We start from the raw sequence: 25,262 nt of genomic DNA, 5'->3' as shown, positions 1-25,262 counted from the left end.
AAAAAATAATAATTACACACACACACACATATATATATATATATATATATATATATATGTGTATGTGCTGGGGTCTAATAAAAAACCCCAAAATCGCCACATAGGCTGATCCAATACATGACAGGTGTCAAACTCGGGTCCTCGAGGGCTGTTCTCTGCTCATTAGCAAGCCCTGCAGGAGCCTGATAACCATCCTGGCCATTTGAATCACGCGTGTTGGAGGAGGGTAACATCTAAAACATTATATATATATATATATATATATATATGTGTATGTGCTGGGGTCTAATAAAAAACCCCAAAATCGCCACATAGGCTGATCCAATACATGACAGGTGTCAAACTCGGGTCCTCGAGGGCTGTTCTCTGCTCATTAGCAAGCCCTGCAGGAGCCTGATAACCATCCTGGCCATTTGAATCACGCGTGTTGGAGGAGGGTAACATCTAAAACATGCGGGATAGCGCAGGCCCTCAAGGATCAGACTTTGACACCTGTGCAACACATCAATCGGCATTTCCTCAGTGATCGGAAGAACACTGGCTATAATTTGCATTTTAGCAGAAAAAGGTTCAGAAGAAAAAGAGAAGCGACGTTAGGGTGTTTGTTCACAGCTCACCGTGTTGATGTGGGCCACTTGCAGTCTTATCGAGAGCCCACCGTCTCAAATTTGGGTTTGAAATTGAACACAGATTTTAAATTGGACTGGTAAATTGGTGCTGTTGGTAAATCCATCTTTCTCTCTCTCTTTTTTATTTAGATTTATTTTTTGAATCTTAGGCAGCTTACCTCTCTGAGTTCTTCCACCTCTTTGTCCCCGCCCGGGGCCACTGGAGGCATTGACGACAAAGCGGAACTTTTTTTGTTGCCCATCGCTCAGTTTTGGAATGACTTCCCCTAAATAGTTGCGCAAGACCCCCCTCGTTGTCCATTTTTTTTTGGAGGTGTCTTAAAACACATTTTTATTGTTTGTCTTTCGACTGAGCATTGTTTTAGTATTTCAATGTGTTTGCTGTTTTATTTGTTTCTTCATTTATCATTTGAACTGCCTTTCTTTTTGCATGTCTGATTTTTACTTTATGTCCCGCACTTTGTCAGCAGCTATGGTGGCTTTTAAAGTTGAATTGACTTGATCGTGGAGGGACTGGCTCGTGAATGGACTTTTCTGTCATGACCAACATGTTTGAAAAATGTCACGCACACCCGTGAGAAAATGGCTGCCAGATTAGTTCCCTGTCAGGCTTCGACGCCACTCGGCTAATCCGGTCATCTTCTCTTTACCTCTTCATACAACTTTTTTCCTCCTCACCCACAGAAGCCACTGGATTCATTCTAATTTATTTTGAAGTCAAGTGAAAAAAAAACAAAAAACAAAAACGTTTTGGGGATCGAACCGATAGCCCCGCGCCAGTTTCTATTCCATCGTTATACTTAAGGTCAGTGGGAGCCACTCACTTTTCTGTCCGCTATTGCCTCTTGTCGACAAACGAAATGAAAAGTTCGAGAAACATCTTGAAATGTAAAACCTGTCCATTAAAACCTTGTCAGACTGAGCCCGCTACCGTAGGTGTCCCACGCGCTCCATTTCTGTGTTTATTTTTGTCACGTGAGCGCCCGAGCGGGGCCCAACCCCCGTCCAAATCCACAACATCTTACAGATACTGTATCACAGGAAAAAAAGGGGGGGGAGGGGTGCGGGTTATGTAGAGGTTGGGGTTGGGGGTGGGGGGCACAGGGAACATTTGGAGACCAGATGCTCAGCAGTTTGTTTGCAGCGTCTCCTGTACTAAACACATGCGCGGGTCACTGGCATGTGCACCGCCATGTTACTGTCAGGTAAGACGAGAAAAAAAAATCTCGCTCGCATGCGTGGGCGACGCTGCGTGCAATCGCGCAAATCTTTGAAAGAAAACATCTTCAATGAGCTCAGTGATCCGATCTGAATTTGTTCCCGTAACCGCTTTCTTTCCCCTCCGTGATTTTACGGGAGAGAGCCACAGCCTTTCCCACAGCGAGGGGAGCGGTCTTCTAATCATTTCCAGAGACGGCGAATAGCAAGTCAGGCAGGCTAGGTGGGGGTCTGGAGGGGTTGGGGGACAGGGGGTGGTGTGGGGGGGTGGGGGTGCTCAACTCGCTCGCTAATCTGTCACTGCGCAGGCCGGAGGAAATGGCCGCATTAAAAGCGGGAGGATACGGTTTCATCCCGCAATTATGTCTGCGCAGTGTTTACAGATCTTTTCACCAAGCGGGACGGCGCGATCACACATGTGGTTTGCAGCTTCTCACCGCCGCCATTGTCTTGTCAGTGAACTCGACGCTCTTTCCTTTCTTACGGAAGGGGGCCGACGCTCTGAGAAATGTGCCATTGCGACGGAGTTGACTTTGAACATTTGCGCCCGCCTGTTGTTTTCTTGTCAGGAGTGGCAGAACTCCATCCAGAAGAACGCCGGCTTGGCCTTTATTGAGCTCATCAACGAAGGAAGGTACGCAATCCTCGCTGCGCAACGAGCCTCATTGAATTTTTCCGTATCGATGCCAAGCAATGTCACCTCATCTGGACGCTCGATTCCGTGGGGGAGGGCAACCCGAGCGCGAGCCCAAGGCAGGAGCATCTCAATCAAGTCATTCATTCAAGCTGCGAGCGCTGTTGTTGAAATGGTCTTCAGATTTGGACGCCAAATATTGATTGAATCCGCTTTAGAGGTCTTAGACCAAAAAAAAAAAAAAAAAAATCCCTCATCCATCTGTTGCGAGTATCTGCTTCAGATTGGGGCAAATTCCCAAGTAGCTTGAGCGGTGGAAATGGCCGCTTGTATCCAAAAGGCCCGACTTCCTGCATCGTTTCCTTGTGTTAATGTTTCCATTCAATATCACGTTGCCGGCTGAAACTGGTGTCTGGGGGTGAATTTTGTGACGCTTTTATTTGGAATATCAAGAGTGAGTTTTCCAGCTTGTTGAGTTTGTTCCAGATCCATCCATTGTCTACCGCTTATCCGGGGTGGGGTTGCAGGGGCAACAACAGCTTCAGCAGGGAAGCCCAGCCTTCCCTCTCCCCAGTCACTTCTTCCAGCTCTTCCCGGGGGATGCCAAGGCATTCCCCGGTCAGCCAGGAGACGTGTCCCGGGTCGTGCCTGAGGCCTCCTACCGTGGGACGTGCCCCCTAACACCTCACGGGATAGGCGTTCTGGAGGCATCCTCATCAGATGCCCGAGCCACCTTATCTGGCTTCTCTCGACGTGGAGGAGAAGTGGCTCCACTCTGAGTCCCTCCCAAATGACCGAGCTTCTCACCTTATCTCCAAGGAAGAACCTGGATACCTTGCTGAGAAAAACTCATTTCGGCCGCTCGTATCCGGAATCTCGTTCCCGGAATCTCGTTCTTTCGGTCATGACCCAAAGCTCGTGACCAAAGGTGGGGGCAGGAACATAGATCGAGCGGTAAATCGAGAGCTTCCCTCTTGGCTCAGTTCCCTTTTCACCGCGATAGACGGATGCAAAGTTGGCATCATAGCAAACGTTGCACCGATCCGCCTGTGCCTCTTCCGCTCCATCCTGCCCTCCCTCGTGAACAAGACCCCAAGATACTTCAACTCCTCCACCCGGGGTAAGATCTCCTCCCCGACACGGAGAGGGCACTTCACCCTTTTCCGATGGATTTCAGATTTGGAGGTGCTGATTTTCATCCCAACCTGCTTCACAGTCGGCTGCGAACCGCTCCAGTGAGAGTTGGAGATCCCGGCCCGAAGAAGCCAACGGCGCCACATCGTCTGCCAAAAGCAGAGATGCAATACTGAGGCGACCAGAGCACAACCCCTCAATGCCTGGGCCGCGCCTAGAAATTCTGTCCTTAGGAAGTATATAAGGAAGGCTATTCGCTCGAACGCACCCGCTTGTGATGTCCACCTTGTTGCCTCGTTATGGCGCTGTCCTCCTTCCCGCCTGCTGTTGTGGGCGTGGCCCAGACTTGAGCTGGGAGGGATGGCGCGGTGTTCCGTTGAGCAGATCAGGAGCGGCTCAGCCTCCTCGCCCATCTGCTGACCCATCTGGACTGGTCGCCCCCCGCTCCCACCACCACCACCATGGATCCTGTGTGGCCAGCCTGGCCCAGGCTTCTCCCAGCGTCTCCCGCCCCGTTGGCGCCGGGACAAAGAGTTGGCGGTGGCGGCGCACTGCGCCGACCGCGGTGTTATTGTTAGTTGGAAGATTACGATTCAAAAGTGGGGGCACAGTTTCATTTGAGAATCAAAGAATCAGACAAAAAAAAATAATAATGTCCAGTGATTGAAGAAGTGATGTCCTTCTAAAGCAGTGGTTCCCAAACTATGGCACGAGGGCCAGGTACGGCCCACGCTTGTCATTCCAAACTGACCCCGCCCCCTGTCAGAGAAGGGAAAAGTTATTTGGCCCTCACGGGAAAAGTTTGAGAGTCTCAAAGGATTATAATTGCCTGGAGATGCCACAATATGGCTGCTAAGCACTACTTTTGTCCAAATGGAACTCCTCAACTCAATTGATCATATTTGCTACCCAGCACTGAAATCCAAAACAAATTAAGAGCAATGAAAGCAACTCATCACCAAACATCAAATAAGGTGGCCTGACCCCAAACGTTTGGTGGTTTCCGTCCTACAACGAAGCAAATGAGGGCGACGGATATTTTTGTACAAGAATTGTCAGTGCAATTTGGTTCTTGCAACAATTTAAGTAATTGACTGTAATTTGTCGTGTTTTCACGTTCCGGGCTGCGTTTGCAAAATGAGCATTTCAGAAATGGCTTCGCTATTTTCATTGTTTCGAATGAAATTTTCAGGAGAGCCCATCCGTGCTCCATTAGTTTCAGAGCAGAACAGCTGTCCAAATCACCGACGGACGTCTTTTATTTCTGCGTGTTGAAGCCCGGCATCTTGCTGGGACAGCAGGCAAAATTACGGACTGTATCGAGAGCTTTTAATTAAAACAAAGCCAGCCTAATGATGTGTAAAATGCGCCACGATGGCTCGCGTGCGTTTTCCTCCTTTGAAGCCGCGGAGGCATTCGCGAATGCTTCTTGCAAGTCTTGACCCTGTCAAAGAAGCCAAATGATGCGTTTCCGAGCGTCGTACGCGTCTCGTATCTGACTGTCTATTCTCTGAAGGTTGCTGTGTCACGCCATGAAGGACCACATCGTCCGGGTGGCCAACGAGGCCGAGTTCATCCTGAACAGACAGCGAGCCGAGGACGTCCACAAACATGCCGAGTTTGAGGTACTACCTTTTAAGTTGAAAAGTGTAAAAAAAAAAAAAAAGCATCGACTGTGGCTGTTGGAGTGGTGGTGGATTCCCAGGAAATAAGAAATGGCACAAACATAACACAACAGACCTGCACTCAAAATACATTCAAGTAAGTACACGTGGTACAGTCGGTAGGTAGAAAACACAGATGGCTCAGATAGGATTGCTCGGTAGCCGGATAGCTTAGGTTAGGCGGAATAGCGCGCTAGCCCATTCAAAATGGTGTTTGGGTTGATCGCTATGTGTGTATGTAGTTAGCTTAGCCACTGTACGTTAGCTAGGTAAGATGAGGTTGCTAGTATTAGTCGGTCGGTGGGATTGATAGGATTGGGGGTTAGGTTCTTGTTACTTGGCTACATGGGCGTCCATAAGAAGCTCCGATGGGTGTTAAATATCGAGGCAGTTGTCGTCGTGTGTGAATATTTGTATCAGCGCGCGTCCTACAAGCAAGCACGCGGCGAGACCCGCAGCGTGTCACCTCTGTTAGCAGCGAGCGCGAGCGGGGAGTGATGACTTTCTTATCTGCCAACAGCAGCCGTCCTCCAACAGCTGCTTGATTTACACTCGGCCCGGGATCCTTGACCCGCCTGATAAACTGCCGCAGACGTCTGGATGTGCAATGTCAGAAGAAGACGGGGGAAGGTTTTGAGGGGAGGGGAGGCGGGGGGTGCGCGAGTGTACCTGGCCCCATCCGTTCTGTCTGCCAACGCCAGACAGCTAACACTTTATTATCCCCGCCGTACCTCTTCAAAGAGTGAAGACTCGGGACACCCATAAGACGCGTTTACAATTAAGACAGCGTGAGGGGCGGCGTGGCGCGACGCATATAAAGGATATTTGCCGCGACGCGTCACGTGACCGCGCGCGGATCGAGTTACCTTCTTGATGAGCGATACGTTCAAGTATAATATCTGACAGATTTTAAAATTGATGCGGGAAATTCAATTAGCTCCCGGCTTCTGTTAGCAAATTAGATTTTGAAGATCAGCCGCCGTCCCCCCCGGGAGGCCTTCGTAAGACAATCGCCTTCAAGCGGCAAAGAGATCGAGTCGCTCTGTGTTAGGTTTACACAATCATATAAGATGCGCTTGACATGAAATCATTCACATTCAAAGATTGATAGTTAGATATTTAAGTAAGCACGATAAGATTAAAATAAAAGCTCCAACTAAGAACAGAAGCTATCTGTGATTCTCACGTTTTCATTTGTACTTAACTTCAGGTTTCTTCTTTAAAAAAACCTACGGGAATAAAATCAGAGAATTTTTGTATTCATTTATAGACACACACACATTTTGTATTCATTTATAATAATGTTTTGTGTTGTATTGCTGTAAAAATATGTGATTCAGTTTTGAGTGTCTGGGCCTTTTTTTTCCAAAATAACTTTTTAATTAAAATATGTATTAAAATTTATTTTTAATTTGTCTCGTATTTTTCAAATGTTATTCGATGGCAATGGGAAATTGACCAAAATTGTGACATAGGAGGTTTCGGCCCAACGCCGGCGATTTGTACGTCCGCCTTGTTATTTTGCCTGACACAAAAGAGCCTATTTCCTCTTCAAAGGGGGCCAATAATAGACTCGGCGCGATGATATGTAGCTCTGCTCCGTCCTTGACAGCTGACGGTCCTCGCGGCTCTATTAAACTATTTTCCTTTCTGGTCTTAATAGCCCCACCCGCCTAGCCGGGAGCCCCCGCCCGCACCCCTCCAACCGACCGGTGATTTACGGCTCTCCTCCGAGGGAGCCCCAATATATCTCCGCACTGTCTGCTAATATCTCGGCGCGCTCAAGTGTGTTGACTCAAGCCGGGGCGTTCGTCAGTGTGACAAATGCGCCATTGGAGGACGCGTGTATGCGGATCTCGCAATGTTCCTCAAGCGGCATTGCCACCGTCTGCATGGATATCGCGGGAGTTTACCGTAAAACAAACAAGTACTGTTTTGGAAATGACCAGGCAGTCCATCACAAGAGTTGTGTTTTACGTGTGCTAAGTGGAACTGCCTCATTTTCTAAAAATTGGGTTTTAAAAACACTCCTCCTACGTGCTTTAAAAATATTAAAACACACGTTTGACACACATATTAGAAGCATTATATAATGTATTCCTGCAAAAGAAGGGAAGACGTCCCCGTGTGCCGGGATGCCTTTTCGATGATACAACACCATAAGCCCGGTTTTAGAGTCACTGACCCAATTTGACAGAAAAAAACAACGTGCGTACATGCATATTGATTTGAAACGATGTTGAATGAGCTTTCCGCGTCCCTCTTTTTTTCCTCATGAAATCAGTCGAACTGCAGCCAGTACGCTGCCGAGAGACGAGAGGAAGAGACCATGTGCGACCACCTGATCGGCGCCGCCAAGCATCGGGATCACGTGACGGCCAGTCAGCTGCGGCAGAAGATCGTCAACATCCTCACCAACAAACATGGCGCCTGGGGGACGCTGGGCCAGAGGTGAGCATGTGAATTCAAAGCATTGACAAACATTTTTGTCTGTGGGGCTGTGCCAAACTGATATTCCACCAAAACATTTTTTTTTTTTTTTTTTTTTAAGGGATGGGCAAGTACCGATACGAGGTATCAGTATCGGGCCGATACTGGCCTTATTTCAAGGTATCGGGTAATTCATAATTTGTGTCAGGAAGACAGAAAGGTCTTCATTCACAATTATTTGTCATTGTGTTAATTCAAATTGTATTTATCTTAAGTGATAGTGATATTTGTGAGTACTCGAGTGAATATGTTTAGTGGTCTTGGTCTGGGAAAAAAATGTGATCAAACATCGGGGTTTTTTTTCCCCCATTTCCAAAATAAACAAAAAAGAAAAACTTAAATTACCCAGCTGAGTTTTGGGGGCTGAGGAAGTTCAATTGAGTCAAGCTTATAAAGAGTTGTAAGATTACAAACCAACCCGACGAGTGAGAAGCTTTCTCATAACTCTGCTTTGATGGGATGAGGCTGCCGGTTTATGTCATTTTTCCCGAAATCCTCCTGGGTCAGCAAACACAATTACAGCACAGAACGGCCTTTTGCCCCCAGGGGGGCGCTTGATTGGCCACTCATCCGACAGTTTGGCGTGTGTGTGTGTGTGTGTGTGTGTGTGTGTGTGTGTGTGTGTGTGTGCGTGGGGTGTGTGTGTGTGTGTGTGTGTGCGTGTGTGTGTTGGCGGAGGTGGGGGGGGGGTCTCTCCAGGCATTCATTGACCTGTTCAGCAACGCACACCAGCACCTGGCGGTCGTTTCGGACTGCCTCTCTCCTTTTTTCGACCCCCCATGGGTCTTGTTAAAATAAGCGCTCGTTCCACTTCTTTGCCGCCGGGCAGCGAAGGGGAAAGATCAAGAAGAAGCACTCGTCTTGGACAAACTGAGCACACATGTTATGTTTGTTTCCTCTGCCAATTGGTTTCATCATTATTCATTTCGGAGTGCGCAAGAGTAGTCCAAAAAAAAAAACAAACCCTCAACTAGCTCTCTAGCTAGCTAGCTATCTGTCGATCAAGCTAGATAGCTATCTATATCACTAGTTAGCTAGCTATCTGTCTTCCTAGCTATCAATCTAGCTAAAGAGCTTGCTAGCTGTCTGGCTAGATAGCCAGACAGCTGGCAAGCTCGGTATGGTTAACTCGCTAGCTATCTGCACATATCGGCATGATGTCATATTTGTATGACTGTATTTCATTCGTCTCACCCAAGGACAATTGGTAAGAGGCTCAATAAGGAATCGGATGAATAAGCACTTACGATAATGGAATCGGAATCACAAATTTCTTATCAATTTCCTACCCTACCATTGAGCTAGTGTTGGGGTTTTTTTTAGATGGAGGAGGGCCTTTGGCCAACATCTTTCGGCATCACAGAAAGAGCACAATTATATCGCTGCATTTTTCACCAAATAGTTTTCGTTGTGTTCTATAGATGATTAAAATCATTACATCATTGTACTGTGAAGCCCTGCATATTTGCAGTTGTGCGTTGTTGTTTGTGTAGTGCTTGGTCGCCAACACTGTCCATTACACTGGTCATCTAATTACAATGACGATCATATTTTTTATGTGTTCAGTGGATCGTTGATAGCCTCTAGTCTGATCACTTATTGGGATGATGACGAGTAGCCTAGATGAGTGATTACATGATCCAGTCTCAGCTTGTTTTACACTTCATTTTCGTCTCATGAAAAACTGAATTTGAACAAGTTATGTTTGTTATGGCTGCAAACGTTTCCACGAAACACCCTGAACCTTCAGAGGGAGCGGTTAGGACAGAAAAAAAACCTCGTACTGGATTCTGGGCTCCCGTTCAAATATTTATGGATCTCTCTCTCTTTCTCTCTCCCTCTCTCGCCCTCTCGCTTTGTGTCTGACGCAAAGCATTGATACAAAAGACGGCCGTGTAGTAAATGGCACTGCAAAAAAAAAAAAAAAGAAAAAAACAGCAAATTCAAATTTAATGGTAACCTGCTGTTGAAGAAAAATGACGCAATATGCCACCGAGCGCTCGGGGCGACGTCGCATGCACGGCAGCTCAGTCTTATTCAATGCTACATTAACTTTCCCATTTATGCCGCTCTTGTAAAATAGAAAGCCCTCCGGCATGTTGAAGTGAATGTGGAGGGAGGAGGGGCAGAAAGCTTTGCTGTAAATGTTTATTTTCAGTCTAATGCACTGAAATCTCAAGTTCTGCCCCAGGATATTTATCATTGCTGTGGCATGAATTATAAACAATCTTATTTGAAGGAGATGCACGTGTATGTGCATATATGTATGTGTGTGTGTGTGTGTGTGTGTGTGTGTGTGTGTGTGTGTGCGTGCGTGCGTGCGTGCGTGCGTGTGTGTGTACAGTACACAAAAAATACAAATATGGTGTCGCTTGGATAGTTTGTTCTGTGACTCAAACCCTTTTTAATCCCAAAGCATCTTCCCCTATTGAAACGAATGGAAATGCCATTAATCTGTTCCAGCCTCCCAAAAGATCCCACTGAAAATGAGAGAAATAGAAGTTTGTAATATTTTACTGTATTAAAACAAACAGTCATGACGAAATGAATGTTTGAACAGTTTTGCCGCATTTTTTGCATCCGTTCACTGGACATTGTCCTGCTCCTTCTTGTGTGTGCACCTTGGCCACTTGGGGGCAGTATAGCACAGACAGAGAGACATGCGCCAAGATGAGTGTCAAAACCTCGAGATACAGGTGACCCAAAGTTGGTCAAAATACAAACCATTGGTTGCACTTTTTTTTTGTTTTGATTTTTTTGTTTTTTTTTTGTTTGTTTTCCCGTCACGTGTGCAAGTTTTTGCCCCGCTGCAAAGTCAAACAATGCGAACGAAGCGCGGCGGTTTGTACTCACGTGACCCGAGTGAAGGCGAAGCAGATCTGGCTCTCGGGGCTGCCGCGTTAGATGGCGCTATACGGCTCCTCCGTGATGAATGTCCCCCACCCTGTATGGAGTGGGCACAGGAAAATCAATAGCCCTCAAATTGAAACAGTATAGGCTTGTATTGATCCGCCGCGCTAAATCAAAACGAGGAGCCCTTTTATACGTCTCGGCACGACAGCTCCCTGCCTGGTAATGACACACTATCAATTTTGGCTTTGCACTGATAAATCAACTTGAAAATTGGATGTCAGAAGCGTTTTTTTTTTCCTCGGGACTGGGAGGAGGAGGGAATGATTTCCTCGCCCGCTGGTCGCCTCTGCTGTTGACCTCTGAACTGCCGCTGCTGGATTATAAAGTTGAGGCTCGTGCAAAGCGAAAGTAGATGTCAAGGTGGATGAATCCTCGGCACCAGGACAAGCTTTTCTGCGATTTGGACATTTTTATACTTGAGCGAGCTGCGGCTTCAGCGATCCTTTTACTTATTTTATTTATTGTTTTAAATTTGTTCTGTGACTATAGCACGGGAGCTATAGTCAATGGACTTGGGCACCCTGGCGTACAGTATTGCAGTCACTATCATGACGTTTTTTATATGCTAATCGGCTAATTACCGCACACGGCACAAAACCGTACAAAGGAGGCAAAACCAGCTTTTGTTCTCCGGTGGGGTTCCACATTCACCAGAGAGGGTGGGGGGGGGGGCGTCAGTGACAGCTGACGAAGGATCCTCCGTCCATCGGCGACCGTAGCAGACCTTAACCTTAGCTGACTGCTCTATTGATTGTCAACATTTCTTCTGTATAATTACTTTTTTTTTCTTCTCTGTAGCAGAGAGCAAAATGGAGGTCGTCTATTGATCTGCGTTAAGGCAGTGAAACATTGGCTTCCTTCTCCTCGCCACCAGTTTCGTCCTTCACACGTGATGAATCGGAACAATAGCTCTTTACTTTTTTAAAAATTATGATTACGCACCGGGAGCCAGCCAGTGTTTGGGCTCACTTTAAAAGGACATCAATTCTAATACACAAAAACAAGGTCGGTGGGATGGGGATGTTGTAGGGGGGGCTTGGCGGGGGGTGGGGCGGGGTCACTGTTAAGGGTCCACCCAGCTTCACCGTGCACAAAAAAAAAAAATACTGTTGGGTACATCATTTGATTTGAAGGTTGTGGTTTGGTTCACATTAGGGAGAATGTGCAGCTGTGGTTGAAATATTACTTTTCGAAAGATACCCGTATTAGCAAAAAAAAAAAAAAAACTTGGACTTTATACTTGTTATATGTTTGAAGAAAAATACTTCACTCATGCAAGGATATGTCACATGACATAAATCTGATCATTTATGTCATCTAACATATCAAAGCTTTTACATGGTACAAAACTCGGCAGGAGTTTGCTTGTTGTATTGGCACATCGTATTTGTAGGAAGTTATGCACTTAAAAAAAAACTAATCCAACCTAATTTATTTCAAATATTTTTACAAATCCTAATACATGAAAGTGCATTTCCTTTGTGAAAAATGTGACATTTTCAATTTCAGGAAATGATGCTATCGGCCAGCAAAATATTTTGTTTGCAACATATAGCAGCTTTTATTGTTTCTTTTCAGCACAAGCGCAATTTCGAAAAACCCAGTGAAAAAGTTTCTTACGCCACAGACACCCGCTAGCCAGAGCCTGAGCTGCGCTGTGTTTGTTTACTGCATAGACATGTGGCTAGCATGTCTATATGCAGTGTAAGCTTGCTTGCTGCCTCATAAAGAAGTTAGCAGTCTACAATTTTTATGGTTGCTTGTCAGTCATAGTAATAGCAGTGCAAAATGTGTTTAACACACACACACCACACACACACACACACACACACACACACACACACACACACACGCACACACACACACACACACACACGCATGGTGCAAAAGTTGAAAAATGATGTACATTTTTTTTACTGAGTGAAATAAGTAGATCCACATGACTCCGAGAAGGTCTGGGAGAAAGTGCTGTGGTCAGATGAAACCAAAATGGAGCTATTTGGCATCAACTCCACCCGTCGTGTTTGGGGGAGGAAAAAAATGGATCACAAAAGACCGCCATCCCCGACATATGTCAAAATATTGTTTTCTGCAAACCAACTTTACGGACGCTCCCGCGTGGTGTCAAATCTTAGGTGACTACCTCAGCAAGAACAATGAAGGGTTGTCTCCTGGCGAAATGACGTCAAGCTTCCTCAGCTGCGTGCAAACCTGCAAGAAATGTTTGACTTTGGAATCCAACACTTATTTCACTCCACAATAATCTTTTAACTTTTGTATTATGTTTTGTGTTTTTTTGGACTGATTTTCTGTCCATTAATAATCAATAACCAACATAACAATCATTCTTTTTGTTAAGTCACAAAAAAAAAAGCCATTCATTCATTGCAGCCTCCCAATATTTTTTTGTACGCCATACAAACATCCAATAATGACAGTTATGAATGAAATACAATCTAAGAATTTTTTGTTTTGCTTCAGTTTAATGGACATTGTGTTGCTCCTTCTGGTGTGCCTCCCTTGGCCATGGAGATGATCACTGCTTCTCATTTAGCTGCAGGAATATTAGCTGTTCTTTGCATAGGATAAAGAATGTATGCCAGTCAGCATTTTTATCTCAAGCTTGGAAAAGGAGACAAGGTCGATTTCTTTTGACACAAGTTTCCGTTGTCCTGGCGATGGCTCTGTTTGATGGTGGAGTGTTTGGCGTACGATTGAATGCATGATACAGTAATACAGATGTCATCATTCATTCGCGTCACGTATAGCACCACAATTTATGTTCAAATATCTGCTTCAGGGTGACAACACCGTGACACCGATGCTAACTGTGAGCCCTTCTGCGGAGATTTGCACAGCTTGTTAGCATGAAGCTAAGTTTGGCAAAGCTACATTGTTGTTGCTGGAAATACACTTGTCAATGTCGTTCTTTTAAATATTCTTTTTTTTTTTTTTTACAAGCGCACTGAGTGCAGCAACGATAAGAAACGTCGATGACATGAAAGCGCGCTCGTGTTTACGTGCCCCGCGCGCTAATGTGATCACGATGTCAGGCCGGTATATTGCTTGGCGATCAACATGTGACGCCTGATCAAACCTGATGGCTTTTTCAAGAGGAAATGACTGACTATCTTTTCGCTGACTTTACTGGCCGGTTTGGAAGTGGCCCAAATAGCATGTGGCTGCCAGCCACCGCTTTGCTGTTTTCTTTTATTTTTCATCTCGCAGCAGCTGGTTGTTTGGTTTCGACAGACAAGGTTACTATTTTTTTTTAGGTTTGCTCGCAGACGAATGACTTTCATCATGTGCTGACGGGAACTAGCATTTACTTGAGATGTTTTGCTCTCAACGCAAGCCAGAATTTTTTTCTTTTCATTTTTTTCCTCTTTCTTCCTGTATAAACGAAAGGGAGTAAGTAGTGTGTCACTTGTTTCAGGTCATGAACCAAAAAAAAAAAGCAGACTGGTATTTACAGCAGTAAAGTAGTGCTCACACCAGGCCACCTGAGCATTTTACCACATTCATTTGGAAGATTTGAAGCGCGTATATATAATATTCCAAAATGTACAAAACAGACTGAGCACGGTGGTGTGAGCATCATCATCATCAGTCAAAGTGTAGTTCCAAATACGTGCACACAATTTTTTTTTTTACAGCTTCTGCTTGAAAGAACAAACAAAAAAATGTCAGGAAAAGCCTACTAGAACATGTTAAAAGCTGTGTGCTGACTTCTATTTATGAGTTTGAATGTGTCTGAACACAGATACTTTCCCAGTTAGGGGAGGGTGTGCACACTTGTGCAAACAAATGATCTCAGTTGTTTATTTGGACCAACTCTCCAGGAGAGGCTATAGTTCCCGCTATAGTTCCTAATAATACATAGACGTTTTGAAATGACATTCAAACATCGGAAGAGGGGTGTGTCAACTTTATCTATCCACCAATGACGGCACGCCTTTAAAACACACTCAACTGTCCGTCCGTGATGTCCTATGTGAAAAAATACAATGAGTGACACGTTAGAAGCATTGGATTTCAATTTTTTTTCAATGCATCTTGTGGCCATTGCCACGTTTTGTTGCATACTTGCATGCCAGTTAAAGTCACCGAGTGTCCGAGGTCATCTGGAAGAAGAGACGGCTTGTCTTCACTGTTACGTACATGTCTGTTAAAGGCACGCTCAAGTGTGTGTGTGTTGGTGTGTGGGGGTGTGTGTGAGAGAGAGAGAAACCAGCCATCAAGCCCCCCCTTGAATAGAATTGTCACCGATTACTGGTATTTATAATAATTACCCCCTCACTCATGTCGCCAATTGACGCCTTGAAACGGAGCATAATGGCGTTTTATTGAATCAGCATGTCTGTGTCCTCCATGCTGGCTGCCTCGCACAAATCCTCCCACCAGTATAAATAGAATAAAAGAGGACCCTTTATCTGCGAGTCGGCACCGTGTGTGTGTGTGTGGGTGTGTGTGTGCGTGTGCGTGCGTCAGCGTTTGCGCAAGAGGCTGAAAACACAGCAACTTGATCGCTGCGATTGACAGCAAAGTGATGTGATCCCTTCCAATACGCTAACTTTGGGCAAGGTTTGCCTTGCACTCTGTTTTGATCCAATGTGCGGGAAGTTAGGTTAGCGTTTCCCCAAAGGCGCACATTCGGTAGCACCCCCTGGGAAGTTCTCAACCCAGCTGTTTGTCGAGGGCACTTGAAAACAGCCACCGCGGTATACAAAGTGGAGCAAAAAGAATTCGTATGAAACAAGAACTGAACCACGAAGACAGTAGAAAGCACAAAAACAGTCCAACTCCAAATCAAGTCTCGTGCAGAGTCAAAAGCCAAAGAAGAAAAATAAGTTGGAAGACGAGTGTGAAAGATTACAAGGGAAAGGCAAGGGAAAAGGCTCGAACCCCTCGGAGGCTCCGCTTCGTTCCCGGTACCTCCAATCGCTTCTGCTGCGCAGACCTGAGGCACCGGGCGGGTGCGCAGCATTTCCACAATAACTTGCAGTTTTTGTCCATTTTAAACCACATCGTTTTTCATTTTATTTGTAAACGTGTCTCACCCCTGCAGTTTTATGAGCATAATAATTCACCGATGTGGCGGTTCTTGGATGAAGCTCGGTTTAAAAAACAAACAAACAGAAAAAAACCCACCCTCAAGTGTCGAAAAAAAAAAAAGCAGACTGGTATTTACAGCAGTAAAGTAGTGCTCACACCAGGCCACCTGAGCATTTTACCACATTCATTTGGAAGATTTGAAGCGCGTATATATAATATTCCAAAATGTACAAAACAGACTGAGCACGGTGGTGTGAGCATCATCATCATCAGTCAAAGTGTAGTTCCAAATACGTGCACACAATTTTTTTTTTTACAGCTTCTGCTTGAAAGAACAAACAAAAAAATGTCAGGAAAAGCCTACTAGAACATGTTAAAAGCTGTGTGCTGACTTCTATTTATGAGTTTGAATGTGTCTGAACACAGATACTTTCCCAGTTAGGGGAGGGTGTGCACACTTGTGCAAACAAATGATCTCAGTTGTTTATTTGGACCAACTCTCCAGGAGAGGCTATAGTTCCCGCTATAGTTCCTAATAATACATAGACGTTTTGAAATGACATTCAAACATCGGAAGAGGGGTGTGTCAACTTTATCTATCCACCAATGACGGCACGCCTTTAAAACACACTCAACTGTCCGTCCGTGATGTCCTATGTGAAAAAATACAATGAGTGACACGTTAGAAGCATTGGATTTCAATTTTTTTTCAATGCATCTTGTGGCCATTGCCACGTTTTGTTGCATACTTGCATGCCAGTTAAAGTCACCGAGTGTCCGAGGTCATCTGGAAGAAGAGACGGCTTGTCTTCACTGTTACGTACATGTCTGTTAAAGGCACGCTCAAGTGTGTGTGTGTTGGTGTGTGGGGGTGTGTGTGAGAGAGAGAGAAACCAGCCATCAAGCCCCCCCTTGAATAGAATTGTCACCGATTACTGGTATTTATAATAATTACCCCCTCACTCATGTCGCCAATTGACGCCTTGAAACGGAGCATAATGGCGTTTTATTGAATCAGCATGTCTGTGTCCTCCATGCTGGCTGCCTCGCACAAATCCTCCCACCAGTATAAATAGAATAAAAGAGGACCCTTTATCTGCGAGTCGGCACCGTGTGTGTGTGTGGGTGTGTGTGTGCGTGTGCGTGCGTCAGCGTTTGCGCAAGAGGCTGAAAACACAGCAACTTGATCGCTGCGATTGACAGCAAAGTGATGTGATCCCTTCCAATACGCTAACTTTGGGCAAGGTTTGCCTTGCACTCTGTTTTGATCCAATGTGCGGGAAGTTAGGTTAGCGTTTCCCCAAAGGCGCACATTCGGTAGCACCCCCTGGGAAGTTCTCAACCCAGCTGTTTGTCGAGGGCACTTGAAAACAGCCACCGCGGTATACAAAGTGGAGCAAAAAGAATTCGTATGAAACAAGAACTGAACCACGAAGACAGTAGAAAGCACAAAAACAGTCCAACTCCAAATCAAGTCTCGTGCAGAGTCAAAAGCCAAAGAAGAAAAATAAGTTGGAAGACGAGTGTGAAAGATTTGGAGGGAAAGGCAAGGGAAAAGGCTCGAACCCCTCGGAGGCTCCGCTTCGTTCCCGGTACCTCCAATCGCTTCTGCTGCGCAGACCTGAGGCACCGGGCGGGTGCGCAGCATTTCCACAATAACTTGCAGTTTTTGTCCATTTTAAACCACATCGTTTTTCATTTTATTTGTAAACGTGTCTCACCCCTGCAGTTTTATGAGCATAATAATTCACCGATGTGGCGGTTCTTGGATGAAGCTCGGTTTAAAAAACAAACAAACAGAAAAAAACCCACCCTCAAGTGTCGATTGGCAAAGAGGAGAGTAATAGTCAGACAACGTGGTCCCCTCGCTGCATTTATCCCGCCACACTTAGCGAAATCTGAAAGCCTCCATAAATAACGGCGCTCCCGTTTCCCGAAGGTTATCAGTGCGGGAAAATTAGCTTTTAAAATGCAGTTTGAAATCCATTTAGGTGATTGATTGGCGAGCGCGCTAATAAATTCTGCCGGTATCCGGGCGGGCCTCGTCACGGCCATTTTTTATCGCTGTCATGACGCCAGACGTGTTGGATGTTTCAACGAAGGAAGGGAGGTCTGCGGCTTTCCAAACACGCTGATGTGGATGGAGTGTTTGGCGCGCTCTGTTAGGGCCTTCCTTAACGCAACCTGTTTAGGCTGCGCGTGCATTCAAAAAACAATTTTGTGGACAGGCACCCGTCGTTTGCATTTCCCTCTTAACGCTGTGGGAGCGGCGACAGCGATTGCTGCGTTGTTGCCTCAGACTGCAAACGTTTGGCGCTTGTCATCAATCGGCAAGACGAGAACTCAACATCTCAGCCACGAGTCTTCTCCATTTCACCCCCTCACAAGTGCAGCGCTTCAGTGGAACGTTGTATGACGTACATTCAGGCGCTCGAGATGCATGTTTGTCAAGCTTCCTTTTTTCAAAAAAAAAAAAAAAAGATGTTAATCGAATGATCTGCTAGCAGACAGTGTCAATACAAAGAGCAAAAGAGTCGCCGGTGAGCTTGCAGACAGGGTGGAGAGTGACAGGGTGGACATTTAGGGCATCAGATGAGTGCAACGGACCTTCGCTGAGCGACACGATTCAGTTGGCCAGCTGACTGCGATTTCGATTTTCCATGACAGGGTGGACATGAAATGAGTACAACGGGACCTTCATTTAGCAAAATATCTCAGCTGGCAAGGTGACTACGGACTGCCTTTCGATTTTCTGAGACTGTTTTTAGATCAGTGGATGTTTTACTATGACAGGGTGGACATTTCGGACATTCCGCAATGGACCTTCCCTCAACGACATGATCCAGTTGGCAAGCGGATTGTTGACCAAACTCATTTTGGATTTCTGAAGGATTTTACAGTTTGACTGTGACAGGGTGGACACGTGTAGCTTGACAACATCCAGCTCAAATTTTATTTTGCAAATATCCTTTTTTTCCAGTCTGCTTTGGAGACATACACACTGTTGGTGATAGTGTCACTGAAAACATTTTTGTTTTGGTTTGTTTTGTTTTTTTGAAGAGGCAGTATGCCCATAATGACAGGGTGGACAGCAATTTCATGGATGTATTCAAATGTGACGAAAAAAATACACTGGCTGAAAATTGGCTCATTTCCTCACGTAAAATGTGATTGATTTGCAAGCAAATACGAATTCTCAACGTCATCGCTTGTCGTGAAGGCAAAGTCGACAAATGAACCACCTGCACTAAACCTGATACAAGTGCTTTCAATGTGCTTGGTTGGATCTTCAAAGTGGAAGCTTTTTATCCCCCCCCAGCCTCCTCCACTGCCTACTTTGCACCCCCGAATTAGGCGAAGCTAATCTTTGGCCTGGAAAAATGTGTGGATTTCTTTTTTCAGCGAGGCGTAATCCGGCATTTACAATATCATTTACGTGGCTTTCTTCTTTTTTTTTTCCGCCCACTGACATCTCGCTCTCTTTTCCGCCTCCTTTTTTAAACGCTCAGATTGACAGAGGACAAGCTCCAGGCATTGGCTTTGCCTCGACGACAGCGGCGCGCAACCTCTGCGCACGCAGATGCTGCCTTTTGATTGATATTTAACTGAAAGTGAGCTCTTGTTGCTGTCAAACCTCAGCTAAGTCTCTTGAGCCGCTTCATTTCTGACACTCGCGCTATTCACACAAAGGACTCCGTGTGTGTGTGTGTGTGTGTGTGTGTGTGTGTGTGTGTGTGTGTGTGTGTGTGTGTGTGTGTGTGTGTGTGTGTGAGACGTTGTCATGTGATCCGTGTAACACTTTAATCTGTTTAGACTCCGTCAATACGCTGGCGCGAGCCATACGTGCGTTGACGTCGACGGCCGCCTGCCAAGATCTCGCTGGAGTAACGCGGGGCCTTTTGTACCTTCGGTATGTTGTAGGTAATCTGATGCTTCAAACATCAATGTAATAAAGCAGCGTTTGAAGTAGGGGTGGCCAAAATGTTGCCCTGCACATCTCCCCGTGTTTACCGTCAAGCTTTTACTGTCAAGCGTCTTGTAATATTTGTTGCCTTGATCTAGCCATTTTTTACAAACATTTTTCGGTACTCTGACCTGAAATTGGCGACCTAAATTGTATTCATGATTTGAATTCATCGACTGCTTAATTGATTCAAGGCACACAGCAAATTAAACAAACCATGACCTGCTTGATTGTGAATCTACGCAGACATGATGGAAAAACACATTTTTAAGCTCTCCAGGTTAAAGCTAAACAAGAAAAGAAAGTGTTGTTTTCACAGAGGATAAAGAATATAGGCCTGTTAGTATTGTCATCTTGTCTGTCTATATGTGTGACCGCAAAGTTTTGTGTTCAAATAACTCCGGCTTCAGGTGTTATAACTACCACAGCGTCACTGCTAGCTTTGTTAGCCTATGTATGGCATTTTGCATTGTGTGTTAGCATTTTGCTAACAAGTTTCTGTAAGGCAAAGTATTATTCGTCTGTACGTGGTGCGACGGCTGTGTCATCCAAATGCCATAGAGTCGACTGCGCAATTATCGAGTGGCCACATATGAACAATTCCGTGAATAACAAACCACTTTCCCGCTCAAGGGCAAATGAAGGCAACACCGCATTCTCCCGCATTACCTCCAACGAGGTCGTAAAAACACCAACCCAAAAATCTGCAGCTGACGCGCGTGAACAAGCGTCACTTAGTCACCCCTTGCCGGTGCCGGCGCTTAATGGGCTGCATTAGGGGCCTGCAATAAAGCCACGCCGGCCAGGTCTTGGCTAATGTCGCAATAATCATTTACAAAAAGATGGTTACCACATGCTGGAATAATTTTCAGCACCCCAACCCGCTCCCGCTTTTAACAACACTAATTCGCCATTATTAATAATGAATAAAAATGCAATTTTCAGTGGGCTCGCTCCAGGGCTCTGGGAATCATTACGATGAATATTTCAGCACGTTATTTTAATCACCGCCGCACATTTGCGGGGGTGGAGGGAGCCCAAGGCAGGGATGGGTTGGGTGGGGGATGGGGGGGGTTACTTTAACAGACTCGTGCATCAAGCGCCCCCCCCCCCCCGCCCCCCGGGTCATTAGAGCCCGTGCTGCCTGCCTGTGTGAGATGCCTACCTTTTGATTTACAAGACTTGTTTAAAAAACAGACACACAAAAAAAAACCAAGGCGAGCTGCGCCATTTTGACTTGTAATTTGATGCCGGATTTGGTAATGAAGCGCCGCCGTGTGATTTATGGACCCCGCGGTGGCAGTTTCTGGCACTAAAGCTGCTCCCTGCTGTTCTCGCAAGCGTTGCCGTCTCTTCTTACCACGGATGCTCGCGACGCTTACACTTCTGGATGCACAATGGCCAATTTCCACTGCGTCGCATCGACTTGGCTCGTCAATACTTGGCTTCGAGGAAAAAAAATTTGAGGTCGGGTCATTCAAGAAAATATTTGAAGTTTTGCTCATGTGAAAATGGGCTTCCCCGCAGTGTCAACGAAAAAATAAGCGCCGACTGTCCTTGGTCTTGCCCCCCAACTTCAAGATTGAAGGAAAAATTGACTCAGCAAGGAAATGCCCTTATTCTCATTTTGGATAACAGCCGTCTCCTTAATGTGCCCAACAGAAGTAGACGCCCTCGGTCTGCTATTGGATAAAATGTGTCTTCTGTCTGTCCTTCTATCCTCTTGCATGTCATTTGCATATCTTAATTTGCAGTAGATGCCCTCAGTCTCCTCTTGGATATAACCGCATCTTCTGACTAGTGGCTAGTTCATAAATTCCTTCTGTCTACTCTTGACTAAAATGTGTCTTCTTCAAAATCTCCTTTCACCGCACTTTGTGTTGGCGTCGCGTGCGCTGGAAGAACGTTGCTTTAACGAACGCCGCCTGCTTCTGTGCTCCCTTGCCAGGCCGCCTCCCGACTTCTGGCGTCTGGACTACTGGGAGGACGACCTGCGGCGGAGGCGGCGATTCGTCAGGAACCCGCTGGGCACTGTGCACTTGGAGGTGTCGTGCAAAACTCTGCAGGAGTACGGTGTGTGTATACACACACACACACACACACACACACACACACGCGCGCGCAATCTTCTCCAAATGTTGATCATTAGCGGACGCGTCTGGCGCTCGCATCTTTTTGAATATGTCGCGTACTTACGAGCGCTGCCAATGGAACGTGACATGTGAGTTTCATTGGGGTTTTTATCCCCGTCAAAACATGTCCTTAGAGGCGGGGGGAAAAAAAAAAATCAGACGGCTCCTTGCTTCGTCCTCCCCACTTGGCCCTTGGGTCAATTTTACTTGTCAGGAAGGCAATGCTGACTTTTCCGCAAAAGCGCTGCTGGTTTGCAGCCCTGCTGGCCTCCTGATTGAACTGGCCGTACTTAAAAACGTAATTTGCTTCGACTTCGGAAAGAAAAAATAAATTGAAATATTTTCCCCTTTTTCGGATGTGTTAACCACCAAACCTTGAACTGAATCTTAGTCCATTTCTGTTTGTGCATTTTCTTCTGCACGGTCCATTTGAAATCGTGTCATGTTTTGGAATAAACAGATGGAAATATATATATAAATATATATATATTTTTTAATTACATTCATCAATTTATCAATAAAAGCAGTGATCTTGAGAAGACCGTTGGCCAAGTTCAGGACGTCATGTGGTCGCTTTGGGTTCCAACGCGAACATATGGCAGCTGCCGCTTCAGCCGCAGGTGGTCCGTGCAAGCAATCGTTGTGCCGTCTGCTCTTAATTTTCTGCGTGCGTGTGTTTTGGAGGCGGCGCGGGCTTGATCGCCGTCATTGGCTAATTTCGTGCGCTCTCCGCGACGCGTTGACATCTTGTCAGGCAAAGAAAGCTCCGATGTCATCCGCCGAGGACAAGTTTTCTTGCCAGTCGATTGAGACGATTGCCGACTCAGCGACTCCGAAACGCGGAGCGCTGACCCGTGCCGAGGCTTTCGCATTTGTCACCTGCAACCAAGTCTGCGTTTAATCTGGGATCTCACGTCACGCTTCACACAGATTCTCAACATGACGGCGCGCGTAGGTCGCCGTGCGGCGCTTTCTCCAGCAAATTTGGTAGACACGCCTCTCATGATAGGATGCACAAAAAAGTCTGAATGACCCATACAGGAAATTGAATGCGACGTCGGCCATTTTGGGGCGGATGCCAGCGATCGTACTTTGACAATCTCCTTCCAAGCATCCGAGGCAGACGTGGGTGATATTTTTTTATTTCTCTTCCTCTTTGCTTCGTCATGTGTTCAAAGCACGGCATCAACGTTGGATGCTCATTTTCAGGATTCACCTTTTGAAAGGGGCTTTCGTTCGTCGCCGCTCACAGCTTCGCTTCTCTCTTCTCTCGCGCTCACACGACAGTCACTTGGCGACGTTTCCTTTGTGGCGTCGAAGGTATTTTGTCGGAAGGTGGCCGAGGTTCAGAGGTGAGCGCGCCATCTCCCGACTCCCGTTACATCCAGACTTGACGGGCTCTCCGTCAAACATTTTAGTGGGCTGCAGCTAGCACGGGCAGCCGGAACAAAGCGCCGCGTTTGAGCCCCCCCCCCCCCTACCCCCCGAGACTCGTCGTTAAAGCGTTCCGATCTGGGACTAATGGAGAAACGGTAGGTTGTCCAAAAAGAATGCAGACTTTTTTTTCTGCTATGACAGCAGCATATGACAAGACAGGCTTCAGCCGCCATCTTTTGCCGTTTGAAGAAGGGCAGACGGGCGGCGGCGGCGGCGCTCGCGGCACGCGTCACTCTTCCCCCGCTCGCTTGAAGGAATAAAAGTGATGTGGACGGATTATTTTTTTCTTTCTTTCTTTTTTATTTTGTTTCCCCTCACAAAGAACGCTCTGCCGAGTGAGTGGCCCGTGTCTGTTTTGACGCAGCCTCACCGTCGCCTTTGTTTTCTCCGCAACATTCAGAGCTCGCCGCCTCCCTTTATTTATTTGTTGTGCGCGCTCAAAGGAGTTATTTCGAGATTGTGTTCGGCTTTGTGCCTTCTTTCAAGCTGCCACTGAGCACTTTGTTAGACGCGCATATCAGAGTCGGGCACTTTTTAGGGCGTCATTTGGAGCTTTGTTTTGGCTGACACGATACGAATTTGATCGGAAATTGCACAGATACGAGTGGCGTGTTTCCGCCGTCTGTTACGATAGTCGTATGTAGTCGTTTTTACCAAATTCCATCTCAGTCAGTCAGTCAACCCGGTCCGGGGATCATTTTGTTCGAACCTCCAAGGGGGCTGCTGCTGAGTCAGTTTTTGCTTGTTTACACTTTACATCAAGTTTAGGCAATTTAAATGCTGCAGGAGGGGTGCGGGGGACCATTTTTCATCTCTGCAACTGCGTGGATAAAATATCCACTGTACCTAAGCAAAAAAAAAAAAACATTTCAAACAAAAAAACAAACCAGCACCGGGAGTGCTCAGGGCTCTCTTGCATAAATATGACCATTCAAGGATAGCATAAAACTGCTTAACACCAAACCAGCATGAAGTACATGAACTCATTTTGTGCTCCCCCCACACAGAAATCAACTCACTCAAAATCGGAATACTATCATTCCAAAGCCGCAAAAAAATCAATAGGCCTACTCGTGCTGTAGTATAGATTTGCAAATCCCCTGAATTTTTTTTTTTTTTTTTTACTGGATTTAATTAATTAATATATATATATATATATATATATATATATATATATAATCCACGTCCAAGAGGGCCATAGCAGCGAGATGTTTGAGCAAAAAAAAAATCATAATAATAAAAAGTGTCTTTAGCATCAGCGCAATAGCATAACCTTTGTCATCACTCCTTGTGCACGCACGCGCAATTTGGCGCGACACTCCGTCTCATTGTCTATGAGCCGCATTGGCAGCTTAGCCAGCACATTCGCTGTCACTGCCCCGTCGCGGCTGAGGGCCCGCCATTGGGGGTATATTGGGGGCTGATTGGAAGCGGGCAAGCGTGAAATGGAAGTCACGTTAATATTGATCCCAGTGTTTAACGGGGTGTTTTACCTCTGGGCGTCCTTGCGGTCTGCAATCAGGTGAGAAGCTCCTTCTTCTGCTTGCTTGGCTCTGATTGCTACAGACGCAAAGATTGTTCTCGGCAGCGCAGTGCGACTAACCTGACCCGGGCTCCAGTCAGGCGGAAGGTGAACTGCCTGATTCCAACATACAACAGGAAATGTACTTTCGAATGTCCGGACGCAAATTGTCATGATTCTATGAGTCACGTTCCAGGTTTGAAGCTCACAAGGGCCACATACGCAAGCGTATGATTATTCTGCGCCCCATCCCTTTGATGACGCAAGTGTGGGATTGTTTGGCCTCACGTCACCTAATTTGCCACGCGCACCTTTAATTAATCCGCCACACCTAGCCTTGACATGCCGCAGAGAGCTGACGACAGGCCCGCAATTATTAAGGTTTAATTCCAGTCTGGGGATACCCGCTTTCATGCATTTGTCATGATCCAAATTTTGCCACTTGGGAGTCCCCCCCCACCCCCACCCCC

The 25,262-nt window shown here is 46.1% G+C and overlaps 1 protein-coding gene across 1 annotated transcript in view; it reads left to right on the top strand.

Annotated features, from left to right (window-relative positions):
* LOC109513661 (neurobeachin-like) overlaps nt 1-25,262 on the top strand; it is a gene marked incomplete at its 5' end in the record, with an annotated part of 140,511 nt that overhangs the window by 40,422 nt on the left and 74,827 nt on the right. The window contains 4 exons of the mRNA XM_019866240.1: nt 2,417-2,481; nt 5,132-5,240; nt 7,564-7,730; nt 21,650-21,774. Of these exons, the coding sequence (XP_019721799.1) occupies nt 2,417-2,481; nt 5,132-5,240; nt 7,564-7,730; nt 21,650-21,774 (466 nt within the window). The remainder of the gene's footprint in view (nt 1-2,416; nt 2,482-5,131; nt 5,241-7,563; nt 7,731-21,649; nt 21,775-25,262) is intronic.

This window comes from Hippocampus comes, unplaced genomic scaffold (assembly GCF_001891065.2).
Source record: "Hippocampus comes isolate QL1 unplaced genomic scaffold, H_comes_QL1_v1.1 scaffold11, whole genome shotgun sequence".
Classification (NCBI taxonomy): domain Eukaryota; kingdom Metazoa; phylum Chordata; class Actinopteri; order Syngnathiformes; family Syngnathidae; genus Hippocampus; species Hippocampus comes.
This window is presented reverse-complemented; position numbering and strand designations above follow the sequence as displayed.